Source organism: Perca fluviatilis, chromosome 23 (genome assembly GCF_010015445.1).
Source record: "Perca fluviatilis chromosome 23, GENO_Pfluv_1.0, whole genome shotgun sequence".
Taxonomy (NCBI): Eukaryota; Metazoa; Chordata; class Actinopteri; order Perciformes; family Percidae; genus Perca; species Perca fluviatilis.
This window is the reverse complement of record NC_053134.1, coordinates 7650887-7675439: the sequence shown is the minus strand read 5'-3', so window position 1 is coordinate 7675439 and position 24553 is coordinate 7650887. Positions and strand designations below refer to the sequence as shown.

Genomic DNA, 24553 nt, shown 5'->3' with positions numbered 1-24553 from the left:
TTGGTCATTCCTTGCGCTGCTAAGTGGAAGCTAATCGTGCAATCTGATTTTCCGTGGTCAGAAAGCTGTGCCTAGTTAAGTTAATTTAAGAAGCTCTTGGCAGGTCTACAGTCAGATACACTACACATACTACAAAGCCATTTTTGTTTTTAACATAAATGTATATTTTTTAGAAAACATGCAGGTTTCTTGTTATCCCCAGCTCATGGCAGTTTGATTCATATCACATTTAGTCAGATGATTTGACTGGAGCAGACCTTACTTTGTTTTCAGTATTTACAGGTCCTTATACAGAATTGTACTGACTGACACTGTTCTGCCTCACTCCTCACATAAATAACAAGCTGTAGTGACATACAGGCTTTTTATTCACTTGAAAAAACAGCTAAATGTTGCTGGGGACCAGACAGCATTGCAGGAGCTATAAAGTAAAAGTTGCCATCTTTCATCGCTGCTGAGACACATTTGAACTCATCACGATGATCATCAGGGTCCGCCGTCTATCGCCCTTTAGCTGTCTGCTGATTAAAAAGATTGGTGTCCAGGAAATATTTAAGAATGAATCACCACAAAGGGATATCAGTCTTCAACATAAAGTGCTTTGGTGTGTTATGAGCGAGTCATAAAAGGCCTGAGTCGAACATAATGGCCCAGATCAGACATATGATTAAAGGCTGTTTTATGGACGCTTGTCCACTTTAGAGTGTGCTTTGTTTTAGGCCAGATAGTCTGATAAATGGGAAAAACTCTCCACCTGCGTTTAATATAGTTCTTTTGTTATTTTTCTCTTTGCAATAACACTTAGATGAGGCTTCAGGAGAGATGAGGCTCGGAGAGCATAATGTGTGTGGGTGCGTCAGGCTCCAGAGAGTGCTCTGTGTGCATATGGTGGCATGTAGAGATACTGTATAACATGTTAGCATGTTAGGATTTTCACAGCCCACCTATGCTGTCGCTCTCGTTGGAAAGACACGGTTATTTTGAGGCAGTTATGATTATGTCTGGTAAATTAGGCCCTCCATGAAACTGCTGGGAATGTCTCTTGACTGATGGGGATGAAAATGGGCAATGAGTTATATGTAATATATGAATATTGAGTATATGTCAGTGCAGTCTTTAGTCATGGGACTCATTAGTAGCCCAGCAGTGAACGTGAACGTATGGCACTTCAGAGGTTCCTTATGTGATTTAAAGAACATTACCTAAGGAAAGACTTGGACACTAAATGACTTTGTGTTTGTTTTTTCTATAGAGCTAACGAGCACAGCTGTTGGTGAGCTCCTTATAGAACCACTATTCTCTTTATGGCTTTGCTGATCCCACTGACATCTCCATTTTTCATGGTATAGTTAAGAGAAATGACCAAAGCATCGTGGGTGTTTGTTCGGTACGATAATGAATCAACATGGCGAGTAGTACACTATTTGGGCGTTGAATGCTTAAAAAAAAAAAAAAAAAGAGTACTCCAATCAAGTCAGGATTAAAGAACATACAAAAAGCAAACATCCTTCCTCACTGAGAAAACATCTTTGGAAATGTGTTATTGAAGTTTTAAAACACTATTTTCTATACCTGCCAGTGTTGCCATGTGTAGGATAATTATCCTATTTGTACAATAATTTAGCTCTCTCTGGATGCACATTAACACTAGAGAACTCTTAATGTATGATCATGTCAACATGTTGTTGTTTGTTTCTATGACACTATTGTATGATGGCAAACTGACCCTGGATCTATATATGATCCAATCCTAGATCTTCTACTGTGGGCACTGTTGCCACTCATAACCTCAAATAAAGTGTATGATGATGCTTCAGAGCTTTTGTTTGGTTTAAAGGATAAGTTCACACATTTTCAAGTCTGTTTTACAACAATAGTCAGGTGCTCACATGGAAATTGCTGTAATCATTCCTCATGTTCATACTGTTCATTAAAAGGTCATTTTCTAATGCGCTCTTAATGTAAGAAAGTAACTATTTTTCTATTTTATTTTCATCTATAACAATGCAACACATTTTATGGGATGGTTATACGTTAATTGGTAAGATAACTAGTAACAATAGCTTTCAAATACATTTTGTAGAGTACAATATTTGCCTCTTAAAGGTAGAATATGTAACTTCTTTGCATTAAAATGTCAATGTAAAAACGACTAGACCTATGTTTATATTTTGGTGAGTTGTGTACTTACATTATCCCAAATGTTTTTAACAATGTTCAGACCCAGAGAAATCCGTAATTTTATTTAAGGTAACCATCCATTACTGTTACATGTGACAGCGTCAGAGAAACAGATTTTTAACGTGAAATTCAGTTTTTACTGGTTTAAATCACTGGGTCCATTTGTTTTGGAGAGGAGGAGACCCCTGCGGATAATTCGGCTCCTTGGGAAAACCTCCTGAAGGAATCCTAACCAGGAGAAGCTAACTGCAGTGGCGGCAACGATGGTGAAGACAACAACTCCCATGATCCCACGCTATTTCACAACGTCACAAAACTCCGTCTTTTGTTATTGTTGTGATTGAGAGACCCCTAGCGGCAGAAAATTACATATTGTGCCTTCAACTGTAGTGGAGTAGAAGTATAACGTCGCCTAAAATTTTAATACACAAGCAAAGTACAAGTATGTGCATTCGCAACTATGGTTTAGAACTGAACCAATTCCCTGGAAATCACAATTTTGATGGTACTACTGTACTGTTCAAATCCAAAGCGTGTAGATTAAGTTTGTGATTGGCTAAAAAAAGATCTCCTGGAAGAAATACGGTTCGTCACCTTTCCTCTCTACAAAAGTACGTGACAGAAATGAATAACCCAGCCTGAACCCTGTATCCCTCCTCCTCCTTCCTCCCTCCCTCCCACAGGGAAACCCCCTCCCATGTACGCCTGTACGCGGTGATGAGGCCATGGTTCAGATGCTGCTCGACGCCGGAGCCGACATCAACAGCGAGGTCAGTGGTCACGAGACACCATCGGTCTGTTTAAAATATCACATTGATTCCACATTTTTGGTTGTTGTTTTTTTGTCCAAAATGTTCATTTACATTTGTTGTGTGAAAACGATGAACCCGCTTTGTGTTGCTCTTCCGCCCCTCATTCCCCCCCCCGCCCCCCCCACCTTTCTGTCTTCACTGTCTCACCTGCTGTCGGCATGCTGTCTGTTCTCCTGGAAGCTTATTACATGAAGTGCACTAATAAGCAGTAAAAGAGGAAACTTTTCACAATAACAATGATATAGAATAATAAGCCATTGATAGTCGCTCAGTGCAGGCAGTTATTCCATTTTACACTGTAGACATTCAGCAGCAGTTTGTTTTAAACTGCATCAATAATGCATTACTGTTGTACAAGTGTGTGCACTTAGTGTAACTTGTTACCACAGACTTGTGTTGAACTAAGAACAGGGAAAGTAACAGTGAAGCTTTATTGTTATTTATTGTTTATTTGTCTCTGCAGTGCTTCCTATGTGTGTGTTTGTAGCTGCTTGAATCTTAGTTGGCAGTAAGACTAATTAGGAATAGAAATGCTTCATGGACCCTCCTCCACCATAGTGACCTCATTGTTGATTGTTGTGATTGCTCCATTGGTTTAATGCATGTATTCAGTGCAGGCATGTTCACTCTAAAGCAAAGCGCTACCTGTATAATTCATCTATCAATCAATTGTGATTGACGCATGTTTAAAGCATTCGTTCACCCAAATTACAAGCAACATATTTTCTCATGTTTTTCTAATGGAGTCTGGCCATGCATATCTTTTTAAGTGCTTTTGAGATACGTTGTCTATGCTATCTGTGATTTCAGCTAGCACACCAATACAATGGAGGTAAATAGACATTTGCTTTCCAAAAACAATGTCCTGGTTTAACTAGATCAGTTGTCCCCAACGTGGGGGTCACCCCACAAGGGCTGCCAATCTGAAGGGTCAAACTGGTAGCCTGACAAGCCAGACCCACATCCAGATGTTGGGTCTAAGAACCATTGGCAGGGCTCAATCCGAGGGGCGGGATAAACAGTTGTCTTTCAAATTCCCTCTTCACGCAATAGGATAGCGCTACAACCAGGCAGAGCAACGCTAGTTGGTAGATTAAACTTTTGCCGTATCCGGTCGGCAAAACTCTGAACACATCTTCCTTTTTTAAGAATGACTTCAGTGCCGTTCTTTGTTCTTTTCTCAAAGAAAAGCTGAACTCCAAGTCTTCCAGAGTCGCAGCCAAACCCGATTTGAAAGGCCGCTCTTTGCCAGCAGCAGCAACCATATTCTTTGTTTTCAAGTAGCAGAGAATTCACCCGGAACCGTCGGAACTCTGCCGCCATTATGTTAAGCCCGCCCACCGACTCTATACACGATGTGATTGGCCCTGCTAGAGTTTGGCTTTTCCAGCTCGCAAGTCAACGGAGAGTTGCTAGACCACCTGGCTGCAAATTACATTTGCTGCCGCTAGATTTCTAAGCTATCAAACTGGATGATTAAAGGGGTATAAGGGGTAAGAGTATGACTATGAAAATATGTTGGTTTTTTTTCACAATTTTTGTCTTGTGAAATTAAGGTTACTTCTACTTCTTCAAGCCTCTAAAAGTTTTTAGTTGAACTCCTCAAAACCCGTCTCATCTACTGGATTTAAACTTAAAGCAAGCCGTAGCAGCACTACTGTTGTGTAGTACATTATCAGGCCATCTGGTGCTTTAATTATATTCCCAACACTAATTGTGTTTACATTCTTTCATTTTCCTTGTGCTGTAGAGCTACAGTGGGCTATGCACGTAATTATGTAACTAAAGTATAATCCAGATAAATTCAATTTTGTTTTGTCTTATTGCTGAATAGCAGACTACTGCCGCGCAGTCGCTGTTTTTATGTTCTTGTATTTACTGTGACAGAGAGCAACAATCACAGTGAGCAGCAGGTTTGCAGTGGAGATGTCTTACCTAGATGTGTGTTACTAAAAAAAGGAGAGCACTGACTTTTCTCAACAAGCTTAATAGATAAAAGTTAACCCCTTACATTCTTGGCTAGATAGGTTGAAAAACACTGACCTAGATAATCCCCAGAGTTTACTGTCTACAGGTTTTACGGGGACTGTTTCTTTGGGAGAAAATTGTTCGGGTATAAACTGTCCAGAGCGAGCTCTGTGGGTTGTGACACATTACTGTGAATTAGAAATTTTCAACAAAAAGTGAATTCCCAGAAATCTCAAAACCTCACCATATAAAACTTTTGCATGGCTAAATACGCCTAACATTCTTGATTATAATTTGGGTGAACTGGGCCTTTAATAAGTTAAGTAAAGCAGATGATGTTGCATAACGCTGATTGAAAATTTCACCATTTTAAATGTTTTGTTTAAATACCTCTCAGAGTCATGATGCACTCTCTGTTTCTGTTGAAACTGCCTTATATTATAACCTAATTAATAATTCATCATCTCTGTGAACACAAAAACCCTAACATTCCCTCTGTTGTTTAGCATCAGGACTCAAATGAAATGTGACATTACATTAAACGTCTGTTTGAAAAAAAAGAGAGGCCTGCTCCAGGCGACATTTAGAAATAATTATTGTAATTTATTCTGCGATAATGCCGCTTTAGAAATCACAGAGCAACAGTGGGGCTGTATGGCTGTTTCATTTTACTCTGACGCCGCTTTGTTCATGAGTCAGCACCACCCTTCTCGACAGCGTTTGTAGTCTTTGCCAATGTTGTGTTTTCTCTCTGGTTTCATTCCCCTTTGAAATGAAACACTATTTAAAGATGGAGCTGGGCAGATAGTACAAAGGGTGGTCATGCGAGCCATGCCCAGGCAAATATACTCTTAAGACTGAGGATTGAGATGAGAAATAGAAGTCAAGCTGCTCACGATTTTCTGTGAAACTCAAGAGGAAAATCTCTCTCTGCCACCCTGCCCTCCTTTGCTTACACTTCTCCTGCTGCATACTGCTTCTCGCTCCTCCCTTCACCCCCATCTCCCGCCCTGAGCTGTGAATGTTAATGGCTGTATATATCTCTCTCCCTGAACTTCACCTATGACTTCCCAGGTGCCAAGCACAGTAAACAAGCACCCCTCAGTTTATCCTGAAACACGCCAGGGGACGCCACTCACTTTCGCCGTGTTACAGGGACACATCCCTGTCGTGCAGGTAGTGACGTTTATGACCTGTAACCCTTTGCCCTGACCTTTGCACCAAAATGAGGATATAATGATGATGATGATGATTATTATTATGCTGCATCACAATAATAATAATAATAATAATAATGCCATTGGTCGTTTTTATTTCTCCTCCTTGATCCTGTCTGTGCAGTAATTATATGGAGAGGATTTGATCAAGGCAAACTCTCCACCTTAAGTATGTTTTTAATAATGTAGGCACTTAATGTGTGTATATGAGTCACCCAGCCCCCTGTTTTCACCAAAACTGAATCTAAGGATTGGTCCGACAGCAGCAGGGAGAAACCTCCGGAGGCAAACTAAACAGAGCAGAGCTCAGCCAGCCTGATACACAGCCTCAGGGATGCCAAATTTCAGTGTTTAGTTCATTTTTTAAATATATAATAAATTGTGTTGCAGTAGTTATTGTATGAGCTGACACTGGCTAAAAGCCTGATAAACAGCATCGCCCTCAGGATTCTTTTCAATTATTAATCCGCACCAACGCAATCAGAGTGTTTTTGAGATAGAAAAAGAAACCATTTTGATTTGTTCTTTCTCAGCTCAGGCAAGTCATCGCCAACAATAACAAGCTAATGAGGAAGTGAAGATAGGAGTGTGTGTCCAGAGCTAGGACAATCTCTAAACAAGGTGGTTTAGTTTTCCAACAGTTGAGGATTTTCCCTTTTGCAAAGCCTGAGTGTAACGCTGTCTCTCCCTCCCCCCCCCCTCACCTGTTTTCTTCCTCCCCACTCTTTGTTTTCCCCTCCTGCCCTTCCTCTCTCCATCCCCGCCACAGTTGTTGCTGGATAACAGAGCGAATGTGGAGGGCGCCCTGCAGGATGGGGCGGAGAACTACACGGAGACCCCGCTTCAGCTGGCCTCTGCTGCAGGTAATCGCATACAGGCAGCAAAGACATGGATTTCTCTTTCACGTTCATATTTGTTTTCTTTTGTATTCTTACTCTTGATACGGCCTTGAAAGGTTTATTCATGACATGCGTGATTATAAGCTCACCAGAAGGCATTCTCGCTCCGCTTTTAATCATCTAATTATTTCATCACTTTCAATTACTATCTGAGATTTAAGAATGCAGTGAATTATAAATGCTGCTTCTCATGATTGTGTTGTTGTGTAGTTGTGCAGCCACTTATGAAAGAACCTGCAGTTTCATACAATCAAAATGAGCTTTAAACTGACTCGAATTATCCGTCAAAGCAGAACCAAATGTGCATCCAAAGGAACGGTTTGACATTTGGGGAAGCACGTTCACCTTCTTGCTGAATGTTGAGTTAGAAGAGAAGATTGATTAAATGATAAACTAAAGCCAGCAGCTGGTTAGCTTAGCTTAGCATAAAGACCGGAGACAGGAGGGAAACAGCTAGCCTGGCTTGGTTCAAAGGCCACCAATGTGCTTACCAACAGCTCTAAAGCTCACAAATGAACACTTTTTAAACACTAGTGTTCAACATGCACAAAGTGAAGAAGTACTGTATTCACTGTGAGATTGCTAGGCAACCAGTGGAAACTCTTGTAATACTACAAATAGTTGTTTTTACACTTTTTTTGTATGGGTTAAACAAATAAGATATAACGTGTTAATAAGTGAGCTTTAAAGGTGCGGATAGGAAGACTGTGTTACCTTTGGACAGAGACAAACTAGCTGTTTTCATCTCTTTCCAGTCTTAATGCTAAGCTAACTAGCTGCTAGCTCCAACCACATATTTTCTACCATACAGACCTGAGCAGACATTGCGCCCCTCACAGCTCAGACACAAAAGTGCTATCAATCTTCTCAACAAACCCTTGTCAACAAAGGCATATATTTAGCATAAATGGCATATATTTGCCCAATGATTGACTCATTATTTATATAATATATAACTACACTGCTGCCTTTTTAATTAATCCCAATGAAAGTGTTTAAAAGTTAATTCAAACATAACTAGGGATGGGGTGGCCTCTAGCTCACCCAGTAAGACCGTGCGCCCCATGTAGGCTGAGTCCTTTGCAGCGGCGCGGGTTTGAATCCGACCTGCTGCCCTTTGCTGCGTGTCATCACCTATCTCTCTCCCCCTTTCATGTCTATCCACTGTCACTATCTGATAAAGGGAAAAGCCCCGAAAAATAATCTTAAAAAAAACATAACTAGGGATGCACCGAATTCAGGTTTGGATTCGGCCGAATATTGGGCCTTTTGACGGGGTTCGGTTTCTGCCGAAAACATCTGCGCATGAAACATCCGAAAGAATACGAGCCGCGCATGAAGGAATCTAAAGACAGCAGCCAAAACGCAGCAACCCCAGGTACGGCAAAGGAAGGACAGTCACAGCTAAAAACTTGTGTTAACCAGACAGCCTCTCCTGGGCTGTCTCCCTACAGTGAGAGCAGAGCGACTGAACGGCCGGCTGCTGCTCGTTAGCTAACGTTAGCTTTCTAATTTCACCCATCCAACATGCCTTCATCGGTGCATCCCTAAACATAACAAGTTGACATCACAGCAGTGAATCTTCATGTTACAGTGAGTGACCTCAAGGAAGGTGTAGGCAGCTGCGTTGCCACGGTAACGAGTAATTCAAAACACACGGCCACAGATAATGAATACTATTAACATCCTGCTCATTAAAAAATAAATAATGTAGATGAAATAAAGACCACAATCCCAGAGCAAATGTATTTAATGAATAGCAATGCGTGAGCACAGAATAATTAATGCAGGTTCTCATTCTGTGACTCCTTTTTTACTGTCACATTAACTTTACAAGGGTATAAAAGCCTGAGTATTTTGTATTTTGTATTTTTTTTTTATTATAAGGATCACCATTAGCTGACGCCTAGACGACCAGCTAGTCTTCCTGGGGTCCAAAACAACATTTAATCGGACAATATTAAAACATTTCATAACATATACTGAAAATTAAAAGATAAATAAAAATAAACTAAATACCACAATATCTGATTACAAAACTAAATAACAAAGAAGAAAAATTACAATTAAAATTAAATGAAAACAATAACAAACCAAGCAAATAGAGAAATATCTTGAAAACGAAGTTATATATTAAAGTATGTTACATGGCAAACATTAAGGTAGCTCACATTGAGATAAACGAAAATCAGATATTTTTTCCCCACACAATCAGAAACCTCATGATAAATAATATAGATGAAGGTAAGATTTGACTTTCTTTTTAAAATATACCTTTCCTGTAATAAAACGAATGTTACTTGGGATTTTATTCCACAAAGAATTTGTTCTATAAATGAAAGTTTTTTTCAAGTTATTGGATTTTGGTAAAGGTAAAGTCATCTGCCCCCTACTGGCTTCTCTTGTTAAATAAGTATGGATATCTGAACTGTAAGTTATGCTATCAAAAATAAATGATGGTGTCTGAGTTTGAATAACAGACTGCAACAAAGTAAGCACATTGGCCAATAGTCTTTTTTCAACACACATTTTAACAACATTGGACCTAGAATTGCACGTCAGAACAAGTCTGACTGCTTTGTTTTGTGCTACTTAAAGTTTTCTAAGTAGGGTTTTTGAAGCAGATGACCAAAGTAAGCGAGTAAGCAATAGGATATTAATTGATTTTAAATGAGCAGTGTCCATACTGTATCACATAGTGTATCCGGATTAGTTATGAGTTGTTTTGTTCTCAGCAGAGCATAAAAAAAAACGGTCACAGCTGTAGTAGCTCGTCAATGTGGAGCCAGTTTTAGATACTTTGTATACTACTGGGTAGATTAGTAGTATATAAAAAGTAACTAGTAATTATAGGTGTCAAACAAATGAAGGGAAGTAGAAGTATAAAGTAGCAAAAACCGCAAATACTCAAGTAAAGTACAAAGATGTCAAAATTGTACCTAAGTTAATGTATTTAGTTACATTTCAGCACCTGGTAACTTCTTAAGTTGTAGTAGGCAAAGTAACCAGTAACTAAAGCTGTCAGGTAAATGCAGTGGAGTAAAAAGTACATTTCCCTCTGAAATGTAGTAGAGTAGAAGTATAAAGTAATATTAAATGGAAATACCTAATATTTCAGTGTATTTTAACCTGAACCCTATTTTTCCATGTATTTGTGTCTAAGTGATTATTCTTTAAAAAACATCTTTGGCAATTTCCATCCACTAAAAGTGCTGTTATTGCCACTGACAGGCTCAGATTGTTATTATATATTACATCATTGCAGGTGTGTTGGATCTCACTTCCCAGAGATCCAAACTGTGTGAAGCTTCTCTCTTTTCTTTGTTTGTTCGGCCATTGGAACCATTTGCTCACAACACTAGTAGTGACCGGAAATAACAGTACGCTGCTTCACACACACATGAGTTGAAGAGCTAGTCTATTGCGTAGGCTCTACCTACCCTCTCTGACAGACCAATGGAAAACACATCACTAACGCAAGATGTGCGCATCTTGTGATTTCTCCCTGGGAATGTCACCACAAACACCCAGTTTGTAATACTGCAAATGCAAATACATGGGCTTCCATCAGTAGATCATAGACTCAGTCACCTTTTTGTTACCTCATTAGGCGATAGACGATAGATGATGATGTTTAAAAGCATCAAATGTAAGCCTTATTTTGGTGTATTCACGCTGTATTCGTCTGTTTCATCCTGGTTAGGTAACTTTGAGCTGGTGAGTTTGCTTTTGGAAAGAGGGGCCGACCCCATGATCGGGACCGTGTGTCGAAACGGCATCTCCTCTGCCCCGCTGGGAGACATGAACTCATACAGCCTGGCAGCAGCACACGGTCACAGGTAATACAGGCAATCACACAAACAGGGACACACACACACACAAGTGCCAGCCAGCAGAGATAGATCCATTACCATAGTATTGATCCATTTACACACTGTGCCCTGGTCCATCTGCCTCTCACAAAATCCTGCAGTATGAGAGGCAGCTATCTGGGTCTCCCTGTCAGACAGCAGGCGACGATAAGCGCTGCAGTCTATTCAGCAGCACTTACAGCTTCAGTTTGACATAATTTCCCTGCAGCTGAATAAGATAAAGCCCATTAACATTCAGGGCAGTGAAGAGCTGTCAGGAAGTGGAGTAGTATTAGCCAACAACACAATGCAGCATTATTAAGACAATCAATTATAGTATGATGATCATGCTGCAGCGTGTTGTGAGCAGGTTCAAACTGCATTAGGATTGGTTGTGAGATGGTGGGCCGTAAGAGTTTAACATAAGACAAAAAAGAAGAAGAATTAGCAGTATTTACAAATGTTACGCTTTTACTTTACATTTTATATGCAGTTTTAAACTTTTTCAGAAATATGACTTAAGACACATAGAGGGCCCTATTTTAACGATCTAAGCACACGGCATGAAGCGCATGGCACAGGTGCGTTTAGGGCATGTCCAAATCCACTTTTGCTGGTTTGACGGCGGAAAAAAGGGTCCGGGCGCATGGTTCAAAAGGTTTGTACTTAGTGTCTTCATTGATTCATAGGTGTGTTTTGGACATAACATGCAATAAACCAATCAAAGTGTCATCTCCCATTCCCTTTAAAAGCCAGGCACGTTTGGACCTTGGCGCATTGCTGTTATGATGGCGGATTTGAACCGTAGTATTGTTATTTGTAATTTTTTGCTGTGCTACTGCGCTTCCCTGTGTGTGTGTGTAACAAGCATAGTGTGCGCGTGCTGCCTAGGCGCATTTTACTAATGTGCTGTTAAAATAACAATGAAATTCTGCGCTATTGACTTTAGCAAAGACACTTGCGTCGGGCTTTGCGCCGCGCTGCGCCGGGTGCAAGATAGGGACCTTACACACCAAATTGCAAAGGTACATTACTTAAGTAAGTTTGTTTGCAAAATACACTTTTGTAGTCTTATAGACAAGAATATTGATATCTGTTTTATTCTGTGCTGTTAGTAGAGAGGTTGGCCCAAGACATGTTTAACCAAAGTTAGTATTAATCTAGATGCAGGGAACAGCTCAACCAAAAAACTGCTCCAGACTTGTTTTTGTATCTTGTAAGCTAGCCACCAATGTATCCAAAAATGACCTGGGTATACAAAAACCAGCGACTTCATGGTGAGGAGTCTGAGGACAAGGCTTCAGTGCAACCACGATGTTCAGCTGTTGTTGGTCACTAAGAAGCTCCAATGTGTAATCTAACTGCTCATGAAATTAACATTTCACATTTTTAGTTTTACATGTTAAATGCACAAAATATATGTGTAAATATGACTTTGGAGTTTTGTTGTATCTGTTTGCCCCTGCTTCCATTCTCTGTGCTAAGCTAGGCTTAAATATGTCACAGAGCTGTTTCTAATATCGATCTTCTCATCTTACCCTCAGTAAGGCAGTTAATACATGTATTTCCTTTAACTATTTTCTCATATGGACCTCATGTACATTATATGGCCAAAAGTATGTTGACATATTGTTTGAGCTGGACCAGAGTTAATGTTTTGTTAAAGGAATTCTTGAAGCCAAAGTTTGTGTGACAATATTTTGTGGACGAGCCTTTCCTCTTTCAACATGACAGTGTTCCTGTGCACAAAGTCAGGTCCATAAAGAAATGGTTTTCAGAATTTGGTGTAGAGGAACTTGACTGGCCAGCACAGAGCCCTGCCTCAACCCCACCCAATACCTTTGAGACGAAACTGACACTATGAGTCAGGCCTTCTCACCCAACATCAGCGTTGGACGTCACTCTCGCTTTTGTGGCTGAATGGGAGCAAATCCCTGCAGCAAGGCTCCAAAATCCAGAGGTTGTTAAAGCATAAGATGAATGCCAATAGTAAAGGAATGATATGATCAACAATCACATAACGGTTTAATGTTTGGGTGTCTGCATACTTTTGGCCATTAAGTGTTGATCCATGGACTAAACCAGAGAAAAGACTGCAATAATCTGCTCACCAATTGATGCACACTCAAACCCAAGGGACTGTTAGTGGAGATAAAACAGCTTCAAAGTGACGGCAGTGAGCCTCCCAACGACTTGTCATCAGTGATCAAACAATCCCAAAAACAGGATATGATGTTGTGTTTGACCTGGCAGCTAAACGAGCCCCTCCTCACTGAAGCAGACGGTGCAGTGATGCATCCTCAGAATGTGTTCACACGTGTACGTTAACACGCTGCATCATTCCGTTGCAATGTTGCAAACAGTACTAATAAATCTGCCGAAACAAATGTTATTTTGCAACATTTTTTACTTTCTGTTCTTTTCAGAGGAGATAATCAGTTTCAGCTTCATATATTTAGACTCTACAGAACAGAGTACACAATCATGCTTAATTAAGTACATGCGAATATTTTGAGTGTCATCAGAGCTAGAGAGCTGGATGGGCTTAATGTGGAGTTAACACAGGACGTGCATGCTTAATTTAGAACAATTTTCCGCTCTGTGATCATCATCCACTTCACAACTTCTCTTCCTACGATTTGACAAGAGCCACCAGGCCATGCTAGCGGTTTTGCGGTGTTGTCATCCCCTCCCCACAGCTTGATTCCCTTTTGCCCTAACCATAAAACAATCTGTCACTGTGTCTTATCACTCTGCTTGCCTTTAATCTATGTCTGGGTTTTATTTTATTTTACCTCTTTCCCTCTAGGAATGTATTTCGTAAGCTCCTGTCCCAGTCGGAGCAAGAAAAAGGGGATGTGCTGTCCCTGGAGGAGATCCTGGCCGAGAGTTCAGATCCCGCGGTGAAGAGGTTGGCGCCGCAGGCCAACGGCGGAGGGACGCTGCGAACAGGAAAGGCCAGACTGAGGGCCCTGAGAGAGGCCATGTACCATAGCGCAGAGCACGGCCATGTGGACATCACCATAGACATCCGCAGCTTAGGTCAGATTTACTAATACATGCTTCACTGGCACACATGCATCGCTCTCTGGTGCCTCCAGCTGTCCTGGAGATGTGCTCACGCTGTGCCTGTCCCGTCCTGTGCTGTCCTGTACACACTCTAAGCAATCACTCATCCAACCATTAAACAGTTGCAGGAAGAAGGACTTTTTATATCCGAGGCGATAATAGCTCAGGTCAAAGGTACACAATAATCCTCAGCAGATGGAGTTTACTCAGCTGTAAGATTTTAGTTTGAGAAATACTCTCTTTGTGGACGAGAGTTGAGAAGATTAATACCACTCTTACGTCTGTACGGTAAATATGAAGTCAGCAGCCGGTTAGCTTAGCTTTTCATAAATACTGGAAACGGGCAACAGCCAGCCTGGCTCTGTACAAAAGTTACAAAATCTTCCTACCAGCTCCTCTAAAGCTCACTAATAAACATGTTATATGTCATTATAACCCCCTGCAAAACCGCGACTTTCATTTTTTTACTTTGGTGTTTGTACAGATTAAACAATGGAGAGATATAATGTGTTAATTAGCCAGCTTTAGAGATGCTGGTAAGCTGATTTTGTTAGTGAATTCATGGTTTCCGTGAGGGTTTAAGTGACGTTAATTTCATCATCTGCCCACGTCTGCGAGGGTCTGCACAGACCCCTGTGCTGATGCCCTCGAGCAGCCCACATGGGCTGTACGCACCAGAGGCGCCAACCTTACATGTGCTAGAAAAGTAAACTGGACCCTCGTTTTGTGCACTGTATGCGTGTACTGTTTTCTCCGTCCTTGATCCTATTTCCATAAAGTCACACACTGTTTTCTTTTTTGACATTTTCATGTTGTTCAGCCAAATACGACAAACAAAAGAACCCCTCTTCTTGCTGTCAGGAGCACGCCATCATATTGTCTATATCCTTGACGTTCCACTTCCGGGATTGCTCCGTTGCCGGATTTCACTCATTAAGGCCAGATATCCGTTGCCTTCTGCTTACTTTGCGTTGGCATTTTCAACTCTGGTCGATTTATGAGGACTATGGTTAACCTTTTCTCAGATCTCTGCAGGGTAAATCCAGACAGCTAGCTAGACTATCTGTCCAATCTGAGTTTTCTGTTGCACGACTAAAACAACTTTTGAATGTACACGTTCCACCAAAACAAGGTCCTTCCTGAGGCTGTTTTGCAGGGGCACCGCGGCTTTTCCCGATGCTTAGCACCACCCATGACAATTTTGATTGGTTTAAGTGGGGCACATTTTTCTCCCGTCCCGGGAATGCTGTGTGTACTCACCAGACCCTCCTCAGCAGCGCTGTGGAGGAAGGTCTGGCAAAGCGAGACTAGCGTATGCAAACTCCCGACAGTAGTATGTATAGAAATGTGAGTGCGGCTGCTGTCCATGTCTGTACTGAAGTATGATCAAAGCTTAACTGTTTCCAGTCATTGTGCTAAGCTAAGCTAACCATATTCTGGCTGTAGCTTCTTAATGGACTATGTGGTGAGATTGTTTGTGAACAACCGTTTTCAAGGTCCACAGTGACCTTTCAAATGAAAAAATTGTGGAAAATGCCAATCATAAGTTCCCAGAGCCCAAGCTGATGCCTTTAAATTGCTTGTTTTGTCCGACCAAGAGTCTAAAAACTCAAAGATAGCAAATATATAATTAAATGAAACAGCAAATATTCAAATTTAAGAAGTTGGAAATGGATAAATTATTAATCACTTACAAAAATTGTAAAAACAACAACAACTTTCTACTCCATCAATCAACTTATCATTTCAGCAGAGCTGTTGATACACAAAGCCATCACTGTCATGTCATCATTTATGTAAATCTCACATACATCATCCAGTACTCATCATACTGTGTTCAACTGGACATTCTTTAACTACATTCAAGTGTTGTCTTTATATTCCTGCCGGAGCCTCCGACTTTCCACTAATCCAACACTCACCATGCAATCGCCCTTCAACTCACACAAACACCACAAAGTGATGGAAACATGGTCGGTTCTCTCGCCCCTGAAACTGCTCTGTCTTAGATCGGCTTTGCCATGCACAAGCGTGTATTCACTGTTCGTGTGGTGGTATTCCCAGGTGTTCCCTGGACACTGCACACCTGGCTCGAGTCCCTGCGTACCTGCTTCATCCAGCACCGCCGGCCGCTGATCCAGGGCCTGCTCAAAGACTTCAGCTGCATCCAGGAGGAGGAGTACACAGAGGAGCTCATCACGCACGGCCTGCCGCTCATGTTCCAGATCCTCCGATCCAGCAAGGTCACCGGGGCTTTCTTTCATCTTCATGTAAACAAAATGCTTGTTGAAACATCAGACAACGTAAGGCTGGTTTGCTGGGAATACAAAGTGTCCTGTGCCTCGTGTGTTAGGGTGACATTAACACTCATTTTGCATATATTTAGTTGCACTCCAAACCATATTATCATACATTTGCATAAAATGTAAGCTCATGGTAAACAGAGGCCAGAAAACTCTACTCTGTATAAAGTTTCCGTCCTCATTTGTGTTGGTGTCTGTGTGCAGAACGAGGTGATAAGCCAGCAGCTGTCAGTCATTTTCACCCAGTGCTACGGGCCCTTCCCCATCCCTAAACTGACAGAGATCAAGAAGAAGCAGACCTCGCGCTTAGGTAAGAGAACGAGTTAAAAATAGCGACTGTTGCTCAAAATTTTCTTGTACTTGCTGCATAAAATGAAGATGAGTGATGAGGGACTGACAGCTGGGTTGTGTCAGGCCAAGAGATTCTTGTTTTTGGGCCAATACTGTATGTCTCCAACTGGTGAGGTCACTGAAACTTTGCTTAAAGGGATACTTTTCCATTTTAATGTGTCATCTTTGTGTGGGCAGCGTGTTTAAATAAGGTGTGTGGCTTCTCTCCGTTGCGCCAGTGCAAATCTCAGCGCGTTTTGCGTCATCCGGCGGATCACGGCAGACCTCGGCTGCTCGGAGAACCTTGCACTGCAGCCACGGAGGGAAGACAAACACCGCTTATCTGTGCTCACACTGCCATAACACAGAGCTGGATTTAAATCAGCAAAATATCCCTTTTATACTAGGAAATCCTTTCTCCTTCCTTTTTTCCTCCGATTTTTAGTTCGTGAAGTGGCGACTTTGTTTTCCAGCATGCATTTATGAGCTGATATAGCCAAGGCTACATATATATATATATATATATATATATATATATATATATATATATATATATATATATATATATATATATATATACATTATTACGTCTTTTGTAGTTTTTGGGATTAGCTTTTTCTTTGAAGGTATCTGCAAGTCACGACAAGCCTTAAAAAGCATTCAAGTCAGTTTCCTCAACAACAAAAAAGGTCTTTGAAGTTAATAAAAATCTTAAATGTAATTTATAAAAGTCTTAAATATTTTCTCTTTGCCTGCTGTAGGCAGTGATGAATGTTTTCGTATGCGATTGCAGGCTTTCGGGAGACGTTATAAACTCACTTTGAACAACTTCAAACATTTATCATATGATTTGGAAGCAGGTATTTGCATTTGCATGTCTGTAATGATGTGATGTAACAGTCTGATCTGGTATTAAAAGCTCCTTTAAAAGTTGGGAAGGTCAAAGACATTTACTCATTTTAATTTTTTCATATACTGTAATACAAGCATGAGGAGGCACTGAAACATTCAGTGACTGTGCTGCAGCACCACCTTGTGTTTGATCAACAGGCTTAGAATAAAATGACAACTGGTTTACTTTGTATGTGGAGAGAATTAATGCTTTAAACACCTTTGACAGCTAATTAATTTATCAGGATGTTCAAGGATAATCTTTAAGAAAAAGCTCAATGAACCGGACATCAATTTCAACTGCCTGCATTTTAGAATACTAATGAAATGGGAATTATTATCTTTTGATAATGCTGCACTGATAGCTGAGTGATGAATCACACTCAGAGTAATTAATGACCACATTAAATTAATCGTTTGCTCTGCATCCAACGTTTAGGAGGCTAGTTTTTTTAGATTATTTTTGGGGCATTTAGGCCTATATTTATAGGATATGGGCGCGCTCTACCAGGTGAGCTACCCAGGCGCCCCTCATTTGGCTGTTTTTATTGCATCTTTGTGTCCTCTTCTTCAGACCCCCACTTCCTTAACAACAAGGACATGTCTGATGTCACTTTCCTGGTGGAGGGGAAACCGTTTTATGCACATAAAGTTTTGCTGTTTACAGCTTCAGCCAGGTAAAGAAGAATTTTGCTGTTTATTGTTTTTTCTTCTATATCTTCTTCTTCTAGCTATAAATAAATGCCATGATTTTTCCTGTTTCATCCAGGTTCAAGTCACTGCTCCAGAACCGGCCCGCAGCAGAGAACACCTGTATCGAGATCAGCCATGTCAAGTACAATATTTTCCATGTAAGAATTTAGTTGTCCTCTAAACCCACTGTCATTATGTTGTGGTTTTGTTTTAAAATCCAGTCCGTTACGGCTGCAACTAACATCTTCCAGGACGGACAGACGTACAACAGATGTGTACAGAGACCAAAACTGTGAATAAACAACAGAAATGATGCGATAGATTGAACCCTGTACTGTTCTGTGTTTCAGTTGGTCATGCAGTATCTGTACTGTGGAGGCACTGAGTCTTTGCACATACGCAACACTGAAGTCATGGAGGTAAGAGAGACTTAACCAAAGCCTGCTGAGCAACAGTGCAAGTATTAGAATTTCTAATCCCAACTCCTGTGCCTCATTCTGTGTGGCTGTACTGTTCCCTGCAGCTCCTGTCTGCCGCCAAATTCTTCCAACTTGAGGCCCTTCAGAGACACTGTGAGATCATCTGCTCCAAGAACATCACCACGGAAACCTGTGTGGACCTCTACAAACATGCCAAGGTGAGATTCAAACAGAACGTCAACAAATTAGCAATTGCAGATAATAATAAAAAAAAAGAATACAAACCTGTCACAAAAACAACACTGTCTATAAAATATATTTTATTTAAAGTTAAGGTGTTCATACATTTTTATATCAATAATGGATTACATAACTAATTGTATGTGAAAGGTTTTGCTCATAGTGATGAACCCATAGATGATTTATCACCCGACTCTGCAGTTTAGCATCTTTTGACTCACTTTTTTTTTTTATCTTTTTTTATTTAACCTTTATTTATTCAGAAGTTAGAAACTAGCTGGTGAACATAGCCATCATTATACATGCTAAACATCAGCATGTTAGCATGCTAAAGTTAGCATTCAGCACAAAGCACTGCTATGCCTAAGTACAGCCTCACAGAGCTGCTAGCATGGCTGGAGACTCTGTAGTCTTTGTTAGACGTGTTGTTGTGAAAGTGGTCAAATTGTTATTGTAGGAGTATCAAAAAAGACTCTGTGGCAAACAGCAATGCATGCCAATAACCCTGCCCTCTAAAAGCAACACGACACTGCATCAATTTTGACCAGGAAGGCCTCATTTTCCTACAAATAAAACTTGTACTATCAAAATAATTTGAAGATGCTTTAAAAAAAAAAAAAAATTACCCTTCAGAATAGTTAAAAACTCTCTGCCGTTGTCTCTCCATCTTAATTCGCTGTAGTTCCTCGGTGCCTCGGAGCTCACAGCTTTCATCGAGGGTTATTTCCTGAAGAACATGGTGCTGCTGATTGAACTCGACGGCTTCAAGCAGCTGCTGTACGAACCTCCTCCTGCAGAGAGCCCTGCGTCCAGCCCCGGCATCTGCTCCGACATCCTCCTCGACCTGGAGAAAACTCTGGCCACGCGCATCCACTCCATCCACCTCTCCACCTCCAAGGGCTCCGTGGTGTGACGTCATCCTCTCCGAAGCCCTCCGATCCAGGCGCAGCATCCATGTAACACCACCTCTAACGTCCAGTGCCCTGCTACACAGCCCCATCCACCCCTCCTGGCCCCACTGCTGAAGAGAGGGGCTGTCGGATGTTTTTATGTCAGGGATTCCCTTTAATTCTGCCTGTTGCAGCATCCCTCTCCCCCCCACCACCACCTCCCCTCCCTCCCGAGGGTTAATGATGGCATACTTGACAAAATCAGAGAGAGAACTTTCTCGCTTTGTCAGAGGCTTGAACTCTGTTGTCCTAATGGCTCCCACTGATCACTTCACACCCCTACAGTAACAAAAACTGTCAAAAAAAGACAAAAACAGAACTGACTCAACCCAGCAGTATCACTTAGACCTAATCGTGATTATGAAACCCTTTTGTATTTCATATAGGGTACATGCATGAAATACATTCTATACACCTTTTTTCGCTTAAAAAGGTAGAGTAGAATTTTAACTCAATAAAAGCAGCTTTCTCATCATCTCTGATATGAGACTTTAGGTTTACAAACATCACTTTATGGAAGTGGATGCCATTGCAGTTTAAAGTTTGACACAATGCCAAAATATAATCCTACTATACAACCAATAAAAGTAGCAATGCCAGCAGGCGGACTTTAGGTGGACTTGTTTGAACTTCTTTACATTTCATTCTGTCACTTCTATGTTGGATACGTTTCACTGTGTTATATCTACTGTGTGCAGAGGCCAAACTGATCACAGGAACTTCCACCGTGGCCGACACTGCAGCGCTGATTAAACTAAAGCTGGCCCACTCAGTGAAATCTATGCTGACGTATGCTTGAAACATGGATGTCCAACTGGGAAATTAACTTGTGAGAGCTCCACGAACACGGTCGTCTTTTTTTTGCATGACACCTTCTCAACTGAGCTGCCCTGATATTGCTTTTTATGCAGAGCTTACTTCACGGACCACTTTCGCAAGGGGGAAAACGCTGCTTATTAACTTTCTAGCCACTGCAAAACTGACCGCGTGGGATATGGAGATGGATTTTGATTGGCAGGGACTTTCTCTTTAAAGATATTTAAAGCAAAGTGTAAATACGTCCTTAAAGTCATCGTGCTGGTCGTTCTTTTTTTTTGTAAACTGATGTACAGTATTCTCCTACACTCGCTTGGCTGATGACACCACTCTCATTGAATGTGCTCCCTGAACAGTTTGTTCCTGCTGTATGTGTCTGTTTATGCAAAGTTGCATGTTTTATCTGTTTGTTTGAATCCTCCGTTTCGCTTTAGGTGTGCTTTCTGTGTAGATCTCTAGGGTTGAGCACGGTGTTGATTGTTCCAGTTGAAGTCCAGTCAAAGGATGTTCCCTTCAATTATTTCGCTATTTCTGATACATTCCAAATAATCAGGGTAGATCACAATATACATTTTAAAGTCACTTTCTGTTTTAGGCTTCACCTCAGTTGAATTTCTCAAGAACATCAATTTTGTGAAAGAAAGGTTGAATTCCCACACTGTCAGCACTGAGTTTATTAGAGACACAACAATGTTAGTGACTGATGAAGTACATCCCATCCACATTTTCAATTTGTGCATAAAAACTTCTAAAAACAGTTGAATTATCGGAAAAAGGTTTTCACAGTTGCCTGAGGTGGAAAAGTTGATTAAAGCAAAACCAAAATAACAGGCTTAGCAAATAAGTCATAATGAAGAAAGAGACAAAAAATGGCGGCAGAAAGATAGAGAGAAGCCATATTCACTTCATGTTTTCCACATAATTTCACGTAATCTTGTTGCATTGTCTTCTGCAATGGTTTAATGGCACCCGACTGTAAAATTAGCGGCACCAACTTTTTGATATTAATGAACGTCCGTTACATTCAAGCCATTGCCAAATGAGTTGCTACAAAGCTAATTAAGAATTAAGACAACTCTCTCTGGATTTCTCAGTATGACTATGTTCAGAAGATTGTGGCGTCCGGTCACTTTCCCGCGCAGAACCTCGAGTGAAGATAATGACCTCTTCTGAAGAGTCCATCATGTTTTTTTAATCCTCCGTGTCCTCCTTGGCTACTAGCAACTGTGTGGAGGAGAGGTGGGGGCTGCACGCGATCACGGAAGGCTTGTATCATGTGGACGCGCCGACAGTGTTGTTGTCATTACTTAGAATTCCTCATGGGGGCGACAAAACTACACACTATAGCTTTAACATCTCAACTCCTAATATTCACATAACAGTAGTTGGTGGAAATGCACATTAATTAGCGTTTTCTTTTGAAGATTTTATTAAAACTCGTTTAGAATTTGCGCAATAGCACATCTTTATACTAAAGCCAAAATAAGAGGGACCAAATCTCAAACACCTGAAACCAACAATATATGTCCCGATAGGGCAGGCTGATCTGACAATAACCAATCCAAGTTTCATAACCTGGTTTCATTTGTATTCCACCTATTTTGACAGATATTGTTCGTCACATTCTGGTTTTTAAATCAATTATTAATGTGGGAATGGTTCCAGGCGTTTTGAGATTTTGCTCCCCTTCTTTGTATTGGTTGTTCTGGCTTTAGTACAAAGATGTGTTGTTTCACATTGTGAATTTCCTGCCTGACAAACATCTGTGACCAAAATGTTGTGTCATTAAGAAACTCAGTACAGAAATCTTTAACCTTTTGTTCCACATGATTGCATTTTTCGTGCATTAGATAATACTTATCAAATCTAAAAGGACCAAACGTCGAACCCGCCATTCAGCAGGAGCCTCTGGGATATCAGCCCTGTTGTTTGACTGTACCATGAGCCCTCTCACTCAGACACAATACAGATCTCAATTTATGAGAAAATCATAGAACCTACAGCACGTTTTATGAATGTAACAAAATATTTACAAAATGTGCAATATCTGCAGTCCAGCAACAAACCAAAAAAAAAAAGATGCTTCCCTCTGTTTCCAACAATGCAAATGTCTCTAAAGTGTCCTCATACTTTGTGATGTTGTTTCTACATTAATCCAACTGTAACAGATTAAGAGACAAGTCTTAAAATATTGTAGCACACTCAAAATTACTTCAATATTTGTTTTGGGCCAAAAATACACATTTTAAGAGAAACATATAGGCATGTAAGAGTTGGTTTTAAGTTCTGTAAATAGTTACAGAAAATTAAATAGATATTATCCTACGACTTTATTTTCTTACCTACATACATAGCACTATATATTTTATTTTACATTTCACAGCTATTTTGTTTTACAAAACTGAAAAAGATGATATAAAAAGATACTTTAAAGTTTTGAAATTAAGCAATATTTCCATGAGACTGTATTACTCTTGAGTAGCACAGTGAATAATATGCCACAGGATATAGAGCTACAGTATAAATGTGAATTGAAAGACACATAACAGACAAATGAGTGACTGGAAGAAAAAATAAACTAAATATAAATTTACTATTTTTGTTTATACTTTTTTGACATCCCATGGTGTATTTTATTTGAAATGTCTTTCACTCATTTCAAAAGAATATTTCTAACTTATAGGCTGCCAGTCGGTTGATCTTACCCTGATGGCTTTAATGAAGATGGATCATTTATTTAGACTCTGGTTGAAATAATTCATATTTCGCTTTATTGAATCATCACACATGCCCACATTTGAACTGAAGTGTGCTATAAAGGTGAAATGTAACTTAAAGATGCAAACCATTTTTGTCTCCACAGAGGTAAAAAGGTTCATAATGATGTCAAGCACTTCTTGTGCCAGTGTTACTCACACACACACACACACAAAAGCATTCGTATCTTAACAGTGAGCTTAGTCTTATTGTGATCAAATAGCAGCTCAATATTTAGAATAAGAGAATAAGCCAAAAGACTTAATCTCTGTTTTTTCATTAGTCTAGTCTAATGTGATGCCATTAGCAAATGACTAACTTTAGCTTGCCCCTGTGCTGGCGCTTCTGATTCAAAACTGGGTCAAAGCCGTAGAGTAAATGTCGGTTCGCATGGCTCTTCTTGTTTAATGTTGTTGAGAATGTGCTTTGTACACCAGCGTTGTCAAACAACACACTCCCCTTAATTTGTCTGAGCATTTATTTGCCTGCGTATTTGTTCCTGGTAATAAACAACATTTCTCCTAGACGCAGTGGAAACATGCATGGGATATTCACTAGATTTCAAATCTACGGGAGGGATGGGTGATGAACTTTTGCTTTTATTTTTCCTTCGATGAGAACATGTATATTGTACAAAATATATATATATATATATACAGTATATATATAATATAAATTATACATGGTGTGAGAAGCAGGGATGTGGTGGAGTATAACAACAAAAAGGAATGTTACACTCGTGCTACAGTTTCTGTTGTTCCATGACATGCTTTTGTGGACAGCTAATAAACGACCAGAGTTTAAACCGTATGGTCTGTTTTTTTTGTTTGTTTTTTTGCTTTATATATTATAAAACTTCCCAAGAAGCTGAACAAAACATGTGGAGCAAAATTAGGGACACTATAAAGCAACACAATATAAGCAAACAAAGCAGACTTGGTTTGGAATAACAATATTCTTTTACAAGGGCACTGCAGCAACCCCTGAATAAATATGTGAGAAATCTGGCCAGAGCCCAGCAGCAGGGTGTTTTATCGATCCTTTTACTTCTAGCGAGCAAATGACTCAAGGTACTAAAAGTCATGACAGCTCCCTCACACAGCCAGTGGACTGTCTGCAGTCAGACCGATGAAGAAAAATACAAGGTCATAAAAAGT

At 40.3% G+C, this 24553-nt stretch overlaps 1 protein-coding gene across 1 annotated transcript in view; it reads left to right on the top strand.

Annotated features, from left to right (window-relative positions):
- The window catches only part of LOC120553325 (ankyrin repeat and BTB/POZ domain-containing protein BTBD11-A), a 211631-nt gene extending 191195 nt beyond the window's left edge, over positions 1–20436 (top strand). Inside the window, exons 6-17 of the mRNA XM_039791618.1 lie at positions 2865–2951; positions 6036–6137; positions 6948–7041; positions 10781–10916; positions 13738–13970; positions 16062–16240; positions 16505–16610; positions 18096–18198; positions 18291–18372; positions 18565–18633; positions 18738–18851; positions 19556–20436. Coding sequence (XP_039647552.1) covers positions 2865–2951; positions 6036–6137; positions 6948–7041; positions 10781–10916; positions 13738–13970; positions 16062–16240; positions 16505–16610; positions 18096–18198; positions 18291–18372; positions 18565–18633; positions 18738–18851; positions 19556–19786 — 1536 coding nt within the window. The 3' untranslated portion in view covers positions 19787–20436. The remainder of the gene's footprint in view (positions 1–2864; positions 2952–6035; positions 6138–6947; positions 7042–10780; positions 10917–13737; positions 13971–16061; positions 16241–16504; positions 16611–18095; positions 18199–18290; positions 18373–18564; positions 18634–18737; positions 18852–19555) is intronic.
- The last annotated feature ends 4117 nt before the right edge of the window (positions 20437–24553 follow it).